The sequence below is a fragment of the Mobula birostris genome, chromosome 32 (assembly GCF_030028105.1).
Source record: "Mobula birostris isolate sMobBir1 chromosome 32, sMobBir1.hap1, whole genome shotgun sequence".
NCBI lineage: Eukaryota > Metazoa > Chordata > Chondrichthyes > Myliobatiformes > Myliobatidae > Mobula > Mobula birostris.
The window spans coordinates 13,359,091-13,376,124 of record NC_092401.1 but is presented as its reverse complement, the minus strand read 5'-3'; the positions used below and the strand labels follow the sequence as shown (position 1 = coordinate 13,376,124).

Sequence of the window (17,034 nt, the reverse complement as noted above, 5' to 3'; positions counted from 1 at the left end):
TATAAAATGAGGAGTGAATGTGTTATCTTGGAATGCAGATCAAATTAAATCTCTTCTTTGTTCAAAGTGTAGAATTATGTGTAGGAGTAAGCTACTTGATCCCTTCAATCTGAACTAGATCCCCATCTCCTCTGATAGTAACCTCAAAACCTGCCCCCACATGGTACATAAAGAATCCACTTCTGCCTTAAAAACATTGAGATATTCACTACCACTGCTCTTAAAGGAAGGTTAGATCCAAATACTCAAACCCCAAGAGAAATACAAACCTTACTTGTCCATTTTTTAAAAAATAGGTGACCTCATTGAAACAGTGATTCCTAATCCCACGTTCTCCCATTAATGGAAATATGCTCCTCACATTCAAAGTTCAAATTTTGAAGTTTACTTATTAGCAAAATACCTATACTATACGTGTTGGCATGTGACCAAGTGGTTAAGGCATTCGTCTAGTGATCTGAAGGTCGTGAGTTCGAGCCTTGGCTGAGGCAGCGTGTCGTGTCCTTGAGCAAGGCACTTAACCACACATTGCTCTGTGACGACACCGGTGCCAAGCTGTATGGGTCCTAATGCCCTTCCCTTGGACAACATCGGTGGCGCGGAAAGGGGAGACTTGCAGCATGGGCAACTGCCAGTCTTCCATACAACCTTGCCCAGGCCTGTGCCCTGGAAACCTTCCAAGGCGCAAATCCATGGTCTCACGAGACTAACAGATGCCTATAAATACTATATACAAGCTTGAGATTTGTCTCCTTACAGGCAGCCACTAAACAACTAAACCCAACAGAACCCAATTTAAAAAAAACTGTCAAACATCCTACGTGCAAAAAATCATGCAAACAATAAAAGTAAGCAAATAACATTCAGAACTGAAGTTCACAAAAGTAAGTCCACAGCTAGCATCCTCTTTCTTCAATCATGCGTCCTATCTGGGTTACAAGCCTGATCTGTACAGCCTTTCCTCAATGGATGACCCACCTATTCCAGGTACTAGTCTCATTAGCCTTCTTTTGCCCTTCAATGAATTAACTTCATTAAAAAAGGAGACCAATTCTGAACACAACACTGCATACGGTCTCACTAATGCCCTGTACAACTGCAGCATAATCTGTCTACATTTTCAATTGCTCCACCGATAATCGATTTGCAGAAGATATGAAGACTACAGAAGTAAATGCCTGCTGATAACATTAAACACAGTGAAACATTCAATTTTTCTACAGCAAAATAGAGCATCTCAGAGGGAATAGCCTTCAGGATGACCTGTAGGTGAAAGGTCAATTTTAAGGGTGAAATCAAGGGAACATGAACTTCCAGTGAAAGTAAGCAGAAGAAATTCTTTTACGGATATGTTGGAGCAGGGATTGCTTTGTCACAGGAAGTGGCTGGGGACAAAACCCAACATTTGCTTCTCTTTCTATTTTGTTTATTTTTTTAAAAAAGACTGTACCCTCAATGTGTGAGGATTTTTGGCAAGGCTGTTTTCTGTCATCCAGTTTGATCCTGCAAATGGTACTGGTCACCCTCCTGAACCACTGCCAGCAGTTTCACGCTCTGTGGCTCTGGTAATCATGAGAGTTGTTCAGATGGGTATGGGACAGGAGTTGAGTACAAGTTGGATGAGGTATGAATATACATCCTTTTCCCCAAAGTGCATTGGTGAATCATTTGGGAATGTGGAAGGCATTCAAATCTCTTCTCAAATCACCATTAAGGGATTTAAATAGTGGATTATTAGTCCAGTAACAAAACAACTTCCTAATCGTACCCCAGTGTGAAAGAAACATTACCTTTTGGAAGTCCATAAGCTTTATTTAAACATAGTGCTGAATCAGAATATGATGATCACCACAATTGCTCTTGTGAGTTAAAACTGCTGGAACGGATCCAGAGTTTGATGGAAATATCTGAATAACAATCAAGGTCAGGATTTCAATCCATTATGTGGGAAGCAGAATAGGTTTCTTAAAAAACTGCTTTACATCACTGCAATAATTTCACAGTTCGTTGACACCTGACAGGAGATGAGGCTTTCTGCGATGTAATGGGATTGCTCAGATTTCACATCAAGGAAGCAGCAGCCAACCCAACTGGTCAATATTAGTGTTTATACTCAACATCAGCCTCCTACCACACCCACACATACTCATTTACCCCAAAGTGCGCATCTTCTGATTCTGTTCTCCCTCTAGGTACCACTTCAATATATCTGCTGTTTACCTCAGTTGCAGCCAATTCCACATTACATTGCACCCTGGGTGAAAAAGAGGTTCCTCCCAAATTTCTTGTTAAATTTAGTGGTAACAACCTCATATGAAAAGCTTTCGTCTTTCAGATTCAGGTTCTTTCAAGACCTTTCATTCTGTCGAGGACTTTCTACAGGTCTTTGTTCTATCTTCTTTTCAATAGGAGTATCACTCTTCATAGTTTTCCTGATATATACCCAATACCAACTTTGTACTTATCCATTCCCAATTATTTATTTAATTAAATCTAATTACTTAATCATTGACAATCAATTCCTTCTATCATTCTGCTATGCATACAAATCCTATTTCTTTAACTACTTTGTGTCAGAATTTTCAACCTTTGATACAAAAACAGTTCATTCAATTTCACTTACGCCTTCTCAGTTCCATAGCTCCTGTAGTCTATTGCTGCTGAGATTCCCACCACCAGTGCTGGGAAGCAGTAACCACAGAGGTAATAGTACTTCTTCCTGGAGTATTCGCTCTCAAAGACCTCAACAAGCATGAGGTAGAGATGGACGCCCTCAAGACACATCCAGGAGAAGGCAGCCAGGAAGAAGAAATGGAGGAAGCCTGCAATTATTGGACACACCACCTGAAAAAAGAGAAACAAAGCAAGTGAAATTAGAACCTAGGATTGTGTGGAGGGGGGAATAGCAACTAACATTCAAATTAGGGGCAGGATTGAAGTATTTTAGGAAGAAATAGTAACTGGGAGTATGACTGACTTGAGTTGGAACACAGCTCCCTGACTGATATCAATATCTAGATTGGAAATGAAACCTGAACCAGTTAGAAATTGGGTTGAAGCTGAGATTTAGATAGGAAGTTTATTGTGGATTTGAACTGGAGGTTGGGGAGTGAACTAGGCCTGATGCTGCACATGATCAGATGTGTCATATTATGAGATGTGTACAACAACAATGACAGCGATTAAAAATAATGATGACAGTATTTGTATTTCATTTATGCTAAAGCTTGGAGGGTGGCCCATTCTGAATTGTGTTTTGAAGAGCTTGAACATATTATGAAGTGGACTGGTGGCCCAAACTCATTTAAAATGAGATTAATGCACTCTGATCCAAAAGCTTTCCAACTCCTAATCCCAGAAAGAACAAACATTCCCACCACCAGTGTTGGATGCACAATTGAAGAAGCACGCAGATAAGACTTCATCCTTTAGTATACTTGCCAACTGGACAGAACACAATGCAACCTTCAGTAGACTGCACAGAAAGAGTCCATTTCACCTGATCAGCTGATGTTAACACTTATGTTGTGTTTGAATCTTTTTTCCATTTTCCTTATCTAATTAAAAAAAAACCCTGTTCATATACTGACAACTTTCCATTAAATTGATCTGTACTGCTCCTAGATAATGAATTATATTTGAATTCCCTACATGTTTGTGTGTGAGCTCCATCTTATATTCATATTGCTTTTAGTCTTCCCCATAAGACTTCAGTAATTTTAAAGAAAGTCTGCCATGGATGGTCCATGCCTGGTTGCAAAAGATGGAGGGTTGGGCATGGGGCTAGCAAACCCATCCATCCTGTAAAAACCCAGAGCTGCAGATATGCCAACAGAACCTCCAAAGGCCTAATCACTGGGAGAGGAAGGATCTTTGGCTTGCAGACGCAAGATGGTTTACAATTGGGTACAACTTGAAAGACTGGCCCATGACAGAAGTATTGCCAAACACCCCGAACAGTACATGAGTCCAGAAGTCTTCTCACTGTGAAGAGCTGTTCCCTATTGACAAACCTTGGCAGTGGCAACGCTGATGGTGGTGGGGCTAAGGGGCTGGTGCAGACAGGTTTTAATTTGGAAGTGTGGAAAGTGGGATTGATCTTAAGAGTCTTGGGGAGCTGCAAAGTGTAGGCTGCCAGGTTTACTTCCCTGAGAATCTTGAAGGGTCCAATGAACTTGGATGCCAATTTCCTAGACTCCACTTGGAGAGGCAAACTCTGAGTTGACAGGCAAACCTGCTGCCCAGGCTGCAAAACTTGTCCCTGTCTTCTCTTGTGGTTAGCCTTTACTTCAGCCTTCCGGTAGAAGCTAACAAAATCTCCCTTGCCCTAGTCCATCTCTCCTTGCAGTGTTGGGTGAGATCTTTGGCTGCAGAAACCTAACCTCAGCCTCCTGCTTAGGGAAGAGTGGTGGAGGATAGCTAAATTGGCATTCGAAAGGGAACATCTTGTGCGCTGTATGCCGTAAAGTGCGGTGGGCGACCTTTGCCACACCAAATAGTCGTTCCACTCGCCTGGTTTTTCAGAGGCCAGGCACCTTGGGGTACATTCCATTTCTTGGTTTACCTGCTCCATCTAGCTGTTGGACTACGAGTGAAACCCAGAGGAAAGACTCGCTGTTGCCCCAATCCGTTTGCAAAATGCCCTCCAGAAATGTGATGCAAATTGTGAACCACATTATGACACAATGTCCACCAGAAAACCATGGATCTTGAAGACCTGGTGCAGGACAATTTCAGCTCTCCCCACCGCAGATGGTAGACCGTCCAAGGCGATGAATTTGTGGGCCTTTGAAAAATGATTCACAATTACCATGATAACAGACTTCCCGTTGGAAAGAGGAAGTCCTGTGACAAAGTCCACAGAGGTGTGAGCCCATGGTCTGTCCAGAACAGGCAGGGGGCGATGGAGCCCTTGAAATAGGGCATGGGACTCCTTGTCCCAGGCACACACCTCACATGCCTGCATGTACTGCTGACGTCCTTCATCATGCTGGGCCAGCAGTACCTCCTCTTGATAAACTCGAGTGTCCTGGCAATCCCTGGGTGAGTGGTAATTCTCGATGCGTGTCCCCGTTACAGTACCTGGAACAGGATGGAATTTGGGATGACCAGCTGATTCAGAGGACCGTTCTCAGGAATCTCCCCTTGTGCTTGGGCACTGCGAACAAGAGCGTCAATTCCCCAATGAGCTGATGCTACCACCATGGCTTAGTGCAAAATGGTGGTAGGCTGCTCTTCTTGATCCGATTTGTCAAACTGATGGGATAAGGCATCTGATTCTTTGACCCCAGTCAAAATGTCAGGATGAAATGAAAGCGGTTAAAAAACAAAAACCACCTGACCTGCCTGGAACTCAGCCTCTTGGTCTCCTGAATATAAGCCAGGTTCATGTAGTCTGTCCAAACGATAAAAGGGTTCTTGGCCACTCTAGCCAGTGATGCCATTCCTCCAAAGCTAGGAGGGAGGGAACGTCGACTCAGACTATGAGAGGCCTGCATCAGGCATTTTCATGCCTTACAAGGCACAGATTGGAAGTCTGTGTGGGGCGCCACTCCTCGCACAGACACTAGAGAAATGTATGGTTAAGTGCCTTGTTCAAGGACACAAACACACTGCCACAACTGAGGCTCAAACTAGCGACCTTCAGATCACTAGACGAACGCCATAACCACTTGGCCACGTGCCCAACACAAAGCTAACTTAACCGCAAGAAGGTCTCAATTCCTGATGTTATAGTTCACCTTTGCCAGGGATATCTGCCTGGAAAAGAACGCACACGGGTGCAGTTCATAGTCCAAAGGTGTTCATTGAGACAACACTACAATGTCCAAAGCGTCCACGTCCACGATGAAGGGAAGGTCAGGGTTATGTTCAACCAGAATGGGAGCTGTTGTGAACCTCTGTTTGAGCACTGCAATGGCAGCCTCTACTTTGGTAGTCCAAACAAAAAGGGTCTGTGGATCTCTTGGTTAGTGCCGACAGCCGAGTAGCCACGGAGCTGAATTTTTTGATGAACTTTCGGTAAAAGTTGGCAAATCCCAGTAACTGTTGAACTTGTTTCACACTGGATGATTGTGGCCAAATCTCTGAATACCTGCGTCTTACTAGTGTCCATCTTGAGCCAGCCATTAGAGGTGATGAAGCCCAAAACTGAAATGGTAGTTACGTGAAATTTGGACTTTTCTAGCTTGACATAAAGTTCATGATGAAGAATCTTCTTTAGGATGTCTCTGGTGTGAGCAACGTGCTCCTCCATGGACTTCGAGAAAATTAGGATGTCGTCCAAGTAGACAAAGGCGTACTAATGGAGAACATGCTGGAGAACGTCACTTATAAAGGCCTGGAGAAGTCCTGGCATGTTTACAAAGCCAAAGGGCATGACCAGGCACTCATAGTGCCCTGACAGCGTGTTGATTGCCATCTTCCACTTGACACACTCCCTTATGCGAACCAGGTCAGAATCAGAATCAGGTTTATTGTCACCGGCATGTGACGTGAAATTTGTTAACTTAGCAGCAGCAGTTCAATGCAATACAAAATCTAGCAGAGAGAAAAAAAATAATAAATAAAATAAAACATAATAGTAAATAAACAAGTAAATCAATTACGTATATTGAATAGATTTTTTAAAATGTGCAAAAAACTGAAATACTGTATATTTAAAAAAATGAGGTAGTGTCCAAAGATTCAATGTCCATTTAGGAATCGGATGGCAGAGGGGAAGAAGCTGTTCCTGAATCGCTCAGTGTGTGTCTTCAGGCTTCTGTATCTCCTACCTAATGGTAACAGTGAGGAAAGGGCATGCCCTGGGTGCTGGAGGTCCTTAATAATGGACGCTGCCTTTCTGAGACACCGCTCCCTAAATATGTCCTAGGTATTTTGTAGGCTAATGCCCAAGATGGAGCTGACTAGATTTACAACCTTCTGCAGCTTCGTTCGGTTATGTGCAGTAGCCCCTCCATACCAGACAGGGATGCATCCTGTCAGAATGCTCTCCACAGTACAACTATAGAAGTTTTTGAGTGTATTAAATCTCTTCAAACTCCTAATAAAGTATAGCTGCTGTACGCATATCACGTCTCGGTTTGAGAATACTCTTGTTGCTTGGAGAGTCTTGAGGGCTGTGTTCATGAGTGGAGGAGGGTAACGATTCTTGACTGTTATGCGATTCAGTCCTCTTTAATCAATGCACGGCTGCAGGCTCCTGTCCTTCTGCACAAGGAAGAAACCAGCACCGGCTGGAGAGGTAGTGGGCTAAATGAATCCCAGGGCAATAGCCTCCTTTATATACTCCTCCAGAGCATTTCTCTCTAGACCTGACACTGTGTGTAATTTACCCAGCGGAGGACAAGTACCAGGCAGTAGATCTATTGCACAGTCGTACGGTCAATGCGTGGAAGAGCCGAGGGCTTTCCCTTACCAAAGATCTCTTCCAAATCCTTGTAGACAGAAGGGATTTCTGCCAGCTTGGGTGTTGCAATTACCCGCAACTCCTCCATAGCTCCACAAGAGTCTTTATTGAAAACAGAGGTCAAATCACAGTTCAAACCCTTGTCCATCTCCTCAGACATTGGCAGTAATGGCAACAACTTTGACTCTGACGCCGGAACCTCTCATCGGCGGAGATTCTTATGTGGCTGATTTGCATGGTCTCGACAGAATCCTCAGTAGGCTGATACTGGCCTGGCTCTCAAGGAATTGCACAAGACCATCAACGCTGGAGACTGCACACCCAGAGCTGCCTTCATCGTCGCCGAAGTTTAATCAGCACATCCAGGTGAGCACTCATGGAGATAACACACTTGACCACTGCTACACTCCCTTCCACAACACTTACAAAGCTCTCCTTCGCCCAGCTTTTGGAAAATCAGATCACTCTTCGATCCTGCTTTGGCCGACGTACAGGCAGAAGCTGAAACAAGGGGCAGCCATAGTTTAAACCGTCCACCGTTGGTCCAACCAATCGGCCTCCACACCGCAGGACTGCTTCGATGATATCAACTGGAATGTCTTCCATGATGAGGATACCTCCGAGTTCACGGATGGAGTCACGTGCTTCATCCAGAAGTGCATCGATGATGTTGTCCCCCAGAAGGCGGTGAGGGTCTCCCTGAACTAGAAACCCTGGATCAACAGTTCCGTGCGAGCAGCACTTACTGTGTGACATAGAGCTTACATTACCGGCAATCAGCTGGAGCTCAAGAAAAGCAGCTACGATCTGCGCAAAGCTATCAGGGCTAGAAACTACAATACAGGGACAAGATTGAGTGAAGATTCACAATGAATAGCACACGTGACTTGTGGCGAGGGCTGCATACCATCGCAGACTTCAAAGCTAAACGTAGTGGTGTTGCCAACATCGCGGCCTCTCCCCCAGATGAGCTCAATCGCTTTTACACTCGGTTCAATGTCACTAACTCTGAGCCTCTGAGGAAAGCCACCGCTGCAACCTGCAACCTGGTCATCTCTGAGGTGAGGTACACAGATGTTTCCAACGAGTGGACAGTCGCAAGGCTGAGGGACTGGACAGCATCCCAGAGCGAGTACTCAGGATATGCGCAGCACAACTGGCAGGTATATTTACAAACATTTTTAATCTCTCCTTCTCCCAGTGTAGAGTACCCTCCTGCTTCAAATTATCGACCATTGTCCCTGTACCCAAAAAGACTAAGGTAACATGCCTGAACGACTGGCGTCCTGTCGCACTCACCTCAATATTAAGCAAATGCTTTGAGAGGCTGGTCAAGGATTACATTTGCAGCTTGCTACCACCCAAACTGGACCCACTACAATTCACCTACCAACATAACCCATCAACAGATGACACAATAGCCGCTGCTCTACGTACTGTCCTTACACATCTGGAGAAGGATGCTTATGTGAGAATGTTGTTCTTGGCCTACAATTCAGCATTCAACACCATAATTCCAAGCTCGACAAGAAGTTCAGAGACCTCGGCCTTGACCCTGCCTTATGCAGCTGAATCCTGGACTTCCTGTCAGATCACTGTCAGGTGGTAAGAGTGGGCTCCCTCACCTCCACCCCTCTGATTCTCAACACAGGTGCCCCTCAGGGCTGTGCACCAAGCCCCCTCCTTTACTCCCTGTATACCCTTGACTGTGTCGCTGTTAGAGTGAATCTTTTTGGGCGGATGATTTGTTTACACTTAAATGACTTTGGCCACCAGACTTTTATTTGACAATGCGCTTCCTAAAAAGGTGTGAATACCAGATGCTTCTGGCACCGTAGTTTTGAAGACAGTATTATCTATACATTATAAATATTAATTGTCTTCTATGCTAGCACGGGAAATGCCAAATAAATGTAACGTAGACGTAACTCACATTCCTAAAGGCTGTGGATACCAACCCAGACATGTTGGCGTCGGAAGGAAAGGATGGTGTGATATTTTGTATGTAGCTTCAAGAGGAAGCATTGTCTATGCATTGTCTATGATTGCCTTTGTGCTTAGCATATAAATATCGAGCCCACGTTGAGCTAGCAGACCTTTCTGCAAAAAGTGTCTCCGTCCATAAGATGCCTGCTGTACCTTGTTGTGTTGAATAAAGAAGCTGCTTTGTATCTACCAGTGACTCTGTCTCTCCAGTGATTTCATCCACGCTACTACAGTCGCCACCCACAGCTCTAATCTGCTAATTAAATTTGCCGACAACACTACACTGATTAGCCTTATCTCAAACAATAACAAGGTGGCCTACAGGGAAGAAGTCATCTCTCTGACACAGTGTGTCAAGAAAACAACCTCTCCCTCAATGTCGCAAAAACAAAGGAGCTGTTTGTGGATTACAGGAAGAATGGAGACGGGCTGACCCCTATTGACATCAATGGATCTGGGGTTGAGAGGGTAAACAGCTTTAAGTTCCTCTGCATCCACATCACTGAGGACCTCACGTGGTCTGTACACACCAGCTGTGTGGTGAAAAAGGCACAACAGCACCTCTTTCACCTCAGAAGGTTGAGGAAGTTAGGTATGGGCCCCCAAATCCTAAGAACTTTCTACAGGGGCACAATTGAGAACATCCTGACTGACTGCAATACTGTCTGGTATGGGACTGTACCTCCCTTAATCGCAGAATTCTGCAGAGAGTGGTGCAGACAGCCCTGCGCATCTGTAGTTGTGAACTTCCCACGATTCAGGACATTTACAAAGACAGTTGTGAGAAAAGGGCCTGAAGGATCATTGGGGACTTCCGTCACCCCAAGCACAATCTAGTCCAGCTGCTACCATCCGGGAAACAGTACCGCAGCATAAAAACCAGGTCCAACAGGCTCCGGGACAGCTTCTTCCACCAGGCCATCAGACTGATTTGAGTACATTTTATGTTACATTGACTGTTCATTTTTTATAAATTACTATGATTGCATATTGCACATTTAGACAGAGACGTAACATAAAGATTTTTACTTCATGTATGTGAAAAATGTAAGAAATAAAGTCAATTCAATTCAGTTGCTCTTTAAATACTTAATTCTTGGTGCCCAAAACATGATTGTCATTTAGTGGGACCGTCCTGACCCCTTAAAGGGGCCGTGCCAGCAAACCATACTCTGGAGAGTTCAAGCATCTGAATCCTGGAAGCTAGCGTGGTTGGGAACATCTCGTAGATTATGTTCCCATGTCTACTTTCAGAGAGGAAAGAGTCCCACCCTTGTAACTTCCTCTGAAAGGTCCAATGCTGCATTTCTGGTATAAATATAATAATCTTTTTTTTTAAACTTTCTGTCCAGTGTTTCTGCCCGTTTTATATTATGGAACTGTACATAATACTTCAAGTGCAAGCTAGCAAGCTTTAAAACCAGTTCAACTTCTCTAACTTTCAGTTTTACTCTGTAGCTCTTTGTGTTTGGCTTGCATTTACAAAAGATTTACTGTACTGTGTCACTATTTTCCATGTTTGCCCATCTGCTTTTGAATCATATGTACATAATGAGAAAATAACAATCTAACTTGCTTACTTTATCAATACATTATGGTATCAAATTCATTTGCTATTTCTGCAAATTAATATTACGTGATCAGAGTCAGTTTTATGACATAGAAAAAGACTCTTAGGCCCATTGAGTCCACACCGACCGTTTACAATAATCCAACATTAATTCTTACACAATTTAGGAGGCCCAACTAACCTACTAACCTGCATGTCTTCACCTGGAGGAAACCCATGTGGTCACAGGGCAGAGGTACAAACTCCATACAGACCGCACAAGGTCAAAACTGTAAGACATTGGCTCTATTAGCTATACTCTTGTTGTATTCTTCCTCACCATTGACGGCCCTCCCAATTTTATGTCATCTGTAAATTCAGAATTTTTCTTATTCTGAAAGCCAAATCATTTTGAATGGGAACGATGGACCATTATCAGACTCAGTTTTCTATTTTTGGGTAAAAGGTAGTTGACCACTCTGCTTTCTCTGAATGACAGCTTGTTAACCATTCTGTTACCAGTTCCCCATGTTTGAATTTATTGTTAATTCTGTGGCACTTTGTGAAAAGTAAATTGTTTTTATCCTCTGCACTAACCTAGTCTAATCTCTCCATTACCCCCCCCCCCCGCCCGCCCTTTAGGAATTTACTCAGGTTGAACATGGAAAACTTCCTTTCGAAAGGCATAAAGGCATGTAGGTTATTTATCATGAAGCATTTAGTTTCCAAATGATTTTATAATTTTATTGGAACCACTTTGATTATTTTTCATTTTATCTATGTTAGTTGACCCCCAAGAACCAAGTGTGGCAAAGCATTTCACCCTGACTAGCATTTAAATTGCTTTGTAGACCCGCAAGAGATGTTCTATCTTTCCACTTAAACAGAGGTATTACATTAGCAATCCAATGTAACATCTTCTTTTCTAATGAATCATTGAATTTGTATAATAATGTCTCTGATTGAAATGCACAGATGTAAACTGTCCGATTACGGAGTATTTATGAATTGGTTGGGTAATGTAACCCAGTGAAATGACACTCCATTAGTAACCCAGTTCACACACTCAAGTTAGGAAGTGAAATGCAGTAAATCTGTTCCTTTATATCCTAGCATCAAAAAATGACCTCGAAAGTTACTGAGCAGTTGAAAAAACCTAACTGGTTCATTACTGTGCTTCAGGGAACTTGCTGCCATAGCCTGCAAAGGTCTGCAAAGGAAATGGTGATTGTAAATGATATGAACAATTCATCCTCGGAAACAATCTAATGCTTCAAAACTATAATGCTCGGTACTCAGTATTGTATCTCAATGGTACTGAGAAATAGTTCTGATATCAGTCTTGGGGGTTTGCTGAATCTCGGTGAACAGTGCTGTTATTCACTTTTTGTTTAATACTTCATTTCTTTTAGAAAGTCTTGTTCACAAAACACATTCACAATAGACATGGTATTAATTAATTGTTTAACTTTAACAGAACATTTATGATATATTTTTAATTGTGCTAGTTGAATTAATATTGTTGCCACAACATTATTAATAGCAGGGTGAAAGAGAAGTACCCAATAAGTGTAACTTTGACCAAAAAATGTGCTGGAGTTTTTGAACGTGTCCAAAGCAGAAGTTCTGCTCACTGATGTTTTTGACTGTCAGTCCTGGTTTGAATGCAGAGTAAGCCTAATGTACTTCTAGCTTTCCTCTCTGCAGGATCTACAGCTGGGAATTATCTTCCGTCCGTGGACTCACTTTACACCGCACGCTGTCGGAGCAGTGCTGCCAGGATAATCAAGGTCACGACCCACCCAGCCAACAGACTTTTCGTCCCTCTTCCCTCCGGGAGAAGGTTCAGGAGCTTGAAGACTCGTACGGCCAGATTTGGGAACAGCTTCTTTCCAACTGTGATAAGACTGCTGAACGGATCCTGACCCGGATCTGGGCCGTACCCTCCAAATATCCGGACCTGCCTCTCGGTTTTTTTTGCGCTACCTTACTTCCCATTTTTCTATTTTCTATTTATGATTTACTATTTAAATGTTTAATATTTACTAATCTTAACTATTTTAAATATTTTAGTATTTAATATTTGTAATCCAGGGAGTGTGAAGCGCAGAATAAAATAAAATATCGCTGTGATGACTGTACATTCTAGTAACAATTGAGTTACTTGACAATAAAGTATAAGGTATAAGTATCTTCAGTGATATTTGTCAACTTTCAATCATTGAGAACATTTAAAGTGATCAAATCTTCCCGAGCACTTTGCAGGGAGATTTATCAAATGAAACTTGACCCTGAGCCACAAAAGGTGTATCTCAATTTTATGGAAATTAACATTTATATCTACAGTTGATGGGATGGTTAAGGAGTATGGTGTGCAGACCTTTATTAGTCAGGGGATTGAGTTCAAGAGTTGCGAGGTCACATTACAGTTCTATAAAACTCTGGTTAGAGCACACTTGGAGCATTGTGTTCAATTCTGATTGCCTCATTGTAGGAAGGATGTGGAAGCTTTAGAGAAGGTTTACCAGGATGCTGCCTGGATTAGAGAACATGTCTTATGTGGAAAGATTGTGGGGCTAGAACTTTCCTTTTTGGCGTGAAAAAGGATGAGAAGTTACTTGATAGAGGTGTATAACAGGCATAGATAGAACGGACGGCCAACATCCTTTTCCCAGGGCGGCAATGGCTAATACGAGGGAATAATTTTAAGGTGTATGGAGGAAAGCACAGTAGATGTCAGAGGTAGTTTTTTTTTAAAAACTGAGAGTGGTAAATGTATGGAATGCACTGCCAGGGTTGGTGATAGAGGCAGATACATTAGGGACATTTAAAAGACTCTTACATAGGCACATGGATGAAAGAAAAAATGAGGGTTATGTGAGAAGGAAGTATTAGATTGATCTTGGAGTAGGTTAAAAGGCCAGCACAATATATTGAGCTGAAGTGCCTGTACCACGCAGCACTGTTCTATGTTTTATGCATATTTTGATATTGCTATCAGCATAATCAACTTATGCTAAGTGGTGGATGAGTCGTGGAACTTGCGGACTGAACAGAAATCACCGATAAATAGATGTTTTGCATAGATATCCATTCTTCCTAACTAGCCTAGATTAATCTGATGAATCCTGTCAATCAGATGAAAATTTAGAACCCAAGATTCTCAATCAATCTAATTGTGGCTGACCCTATTTGTAGGCAGACTCATGGATCAGCCCCTACTACTGCTGAGCGTTCAATCTAAAATAGAAGCAGATGGCTGATTCTATTTTAATAACACCATCTTATTTTAAAATATTTCAGAATAAGATTTTTCTGTGTTTCTGCAGATTAAGGGAAGGTATTTCACATTCATACAGAGATTGTGTAAAACAGTACACTGTTACAACATACAGCATCCCATTTGCTGACTGTTCACATTCCTCCAAATTTGGATCCAAGCAGGGAAGAATTCTTGTCGTACAAGGATGGTACAAAATGTTGCTTCTCATTAGTATGCAGGCAGATAACACACTAATTATAAGCGGCTACTCCAGAACCATTGGACAAGCTGTGTACATCTGAAATCCAAGAGGTTGAACTGTTGTTTGTTCACCTCTCCTCCACAGATTGTAGAGGTTATTTAATATCCCGGGGATGTCTATGCAAGTTCCCTTTACTGACAAGAAATATCTTAGAAGTCATGGCTTGATGTTGTGACTAATGAAGATTTAATGATTTAGGTGCATTTATAGTAGACCCATTGTACTGGTTGTGACCACACAGGATTCAAGTCATCAGTTGTAACTGCCTGATGAATTTGAAGAGAAGTAGTGGTTACAATGTGGAAAGTAGCCACTGAGCCCCTCAAGTCTGTAAGAGTAAACATCTAATCCCACTCCCTGACACATTTGCTATAGGCATACAAACTCCTTCCAGTGCTTTTCAGTCCTGCCTCCAGAGGTTACCACTAGGATGTCCCAAAACCTGATTGGGACTTACTGTGTGAGAGAGATTTTCTTTGTGTTTAACCTCATCTGCCAATTATCTTAATTCCATGTTCCCTGGTTCTTGACCCTTTAGCCAATGGGAACAATTCCTCTTTATATGTTCCCTTTTTATAGCCTTCTGCATTTTAAGTACCTCTTCAGCCTTTACCCTTCCAATGAGAACAACCCATTTTTCCAGTCCCTAATGATCACCAAATCTCTCCTTATTGGAATAACCTTGGTGAAACTCTTCTACACACTCTAGAGCCTTTATATCCTTCCTAAAGTGTGACACTCAACTCTAACTGTAGATAAACCAGAAAAAGGTTTATCTCAGCTTCCTTGCCATTGCCTGTATTTATAAAGCCAAGGATCCCTAACGCTTCTTTAATCAATTTCAACAATTTACCCTCGGATCCCTTTCTGTGTGTTCAGTTGAAAAATTGTGCTCTTTTATTGACACTCTCTTCTCATCTTTGTTGCCAAAATATAACACTGCCATTCTTCAACATGGCAAATGGCATCTAAACCTTCAGCCTTTTTCTAACCTTTAACCTGTGTGACCCTGCCAATGAACTTTAGATCTCCACCTGCCGTTACCATTTTCCTTCATCTCACATCCTATTATTTACTCTTTCCTCATTATCTGGGGAATGGCCATGCCCACCTGATATTGGGTTTTATTGATGCCGATTAGAAAGATGAGTTCAGCAATGAAGAGGTTGATGCAGAGGTTCTTGTGGATGGTGTTGCGATCGGTCTGAATCCCTCGAAGGAAGCAAAAGGTGGAGATGCAGATGGTGAGGCAGACCAGTGATATAACGATACCAACCCAGGTGATTACGGACAGCAGTAGTCTGTGCATTCGGTCTTCATACTGGTGGGAAAGCAGAAACTCAGTGAAAGAGGTTAGCATAGCGGTAAATAAAGCAGAAGTGGTAATGAGAGCTGGAGAGAGACTGTGAGCCTAGACAAGTCCAGCCAAGGGTTTCTACTGCCCAAATCTCAAAAGAATCCCCTGATATTCCACTAGCCTGCCCCACAGTGAAACAAACAACATGCACTGGAAGAGAGGCGATTCACTAGTATCTGGCCCAACTAACCATCTCCCTCCCACTCCAAGACTCTACAGATCAAGCGTAGATGCCCTGTCATTCTGACTACCATCAGTTACTTAGCAGAGCAAGAGGAATAAAGTTGTCTGAAAGCACCTGAGTCAGTACCTTACCAGCTGAGATATTTATTTTTTGAAATAATAGGGTCCCCTCCTTCACCATTTTAAATGCAGACAAGATGCTGCCTGACACACTGTCTTCCTGCAGTAATTTGTTTGTTGCTCTGCTTTTCATTTTGAGGAAACCTGGAAACTGTCAAACCTCGTACTGCATCTTTATTATGTATTTTATTTCATCTCTTCAGAAACAGTGGTTATATACACCCAATGGGCGGGCCCAGGATCTACTTTCAGACTTCCCCAGTGACTGGGTTTGAAGAAACAATGTCCATGAGTCAAAGACTAACTTTGCATCAGCTCATATCCTGGACGATGGCAATCCCAAGGAAGCCAAAATTCCAAAGTGCTCTAGGAAGAACAGTGGATGAAACCAAGAGAACAGTTCTACACAAGGAGAGGGATGGAAAAACTGATTTACATCCTTCCTCCTTCACTAAGATCAGTCCTGTTCATGACCCTGCTTATGTGGTCTCACCAAAGTCCATGAAACTAAAGACTGATCTCCCTAATTCTGAACTAATTTCACCCAGCGACAATAACATTCTTCCAATTTCCGAAATACTTGTTAAATCTGCCGAAGCCTTTTCTGAATCCTGCATATGTCAGATTGCTACATATTCTTGACATATAACAGTTACTTTAAATGAAAAGAACTTGCCAAAATGGACAATTTCAAATGTCCTCTCATGATGCTCTATGTGCTGGATCTTTGTCCACTCAAACATAAATCTGACTTGTACAGTATGCTTGTTCCAAAATGATTTTTAACTCCCTGAAACTTTTGGAAATATATCCCTAGACAACTTAGTTGAGAATTAAATCGGAGCCAATTCTAAACCTCTACAAGAAACCTTTTGATTTTTGTCAACTCCTAGCTTGCCCTTCT

General features: G+C 42.4%; 1 protein-coding gene across 1 annotated transcript in view; it reads right to left on the bottom strand.

Moving 5' to 3' along the window:
• The window catches only part of LOC140191063 (adhesion G protein-coupled receptor L1-like), a 281,887-nt gene that overhangs the window by 65,694 nt on the left and 199,159 nt on the right, over window positions 1-17,034 (bottom strand). The window contains exons 14-15 of the mRNA XM_072248138.1: window positions 15,582-15,791; window positions 2,624-2,844 (exon numbers count right to left, since the gene is read on the bottom strand). Of these exons, the coding sequence (XP_072104239.1) occupies window positions 2,624-2,844; window positions 15,582-15,791 (431 nt within the window). The remainder of the gene's footprint in view (window positions 1-2,623; window positions 2,845-15,581; window positions 15,792-17,034) is intronic.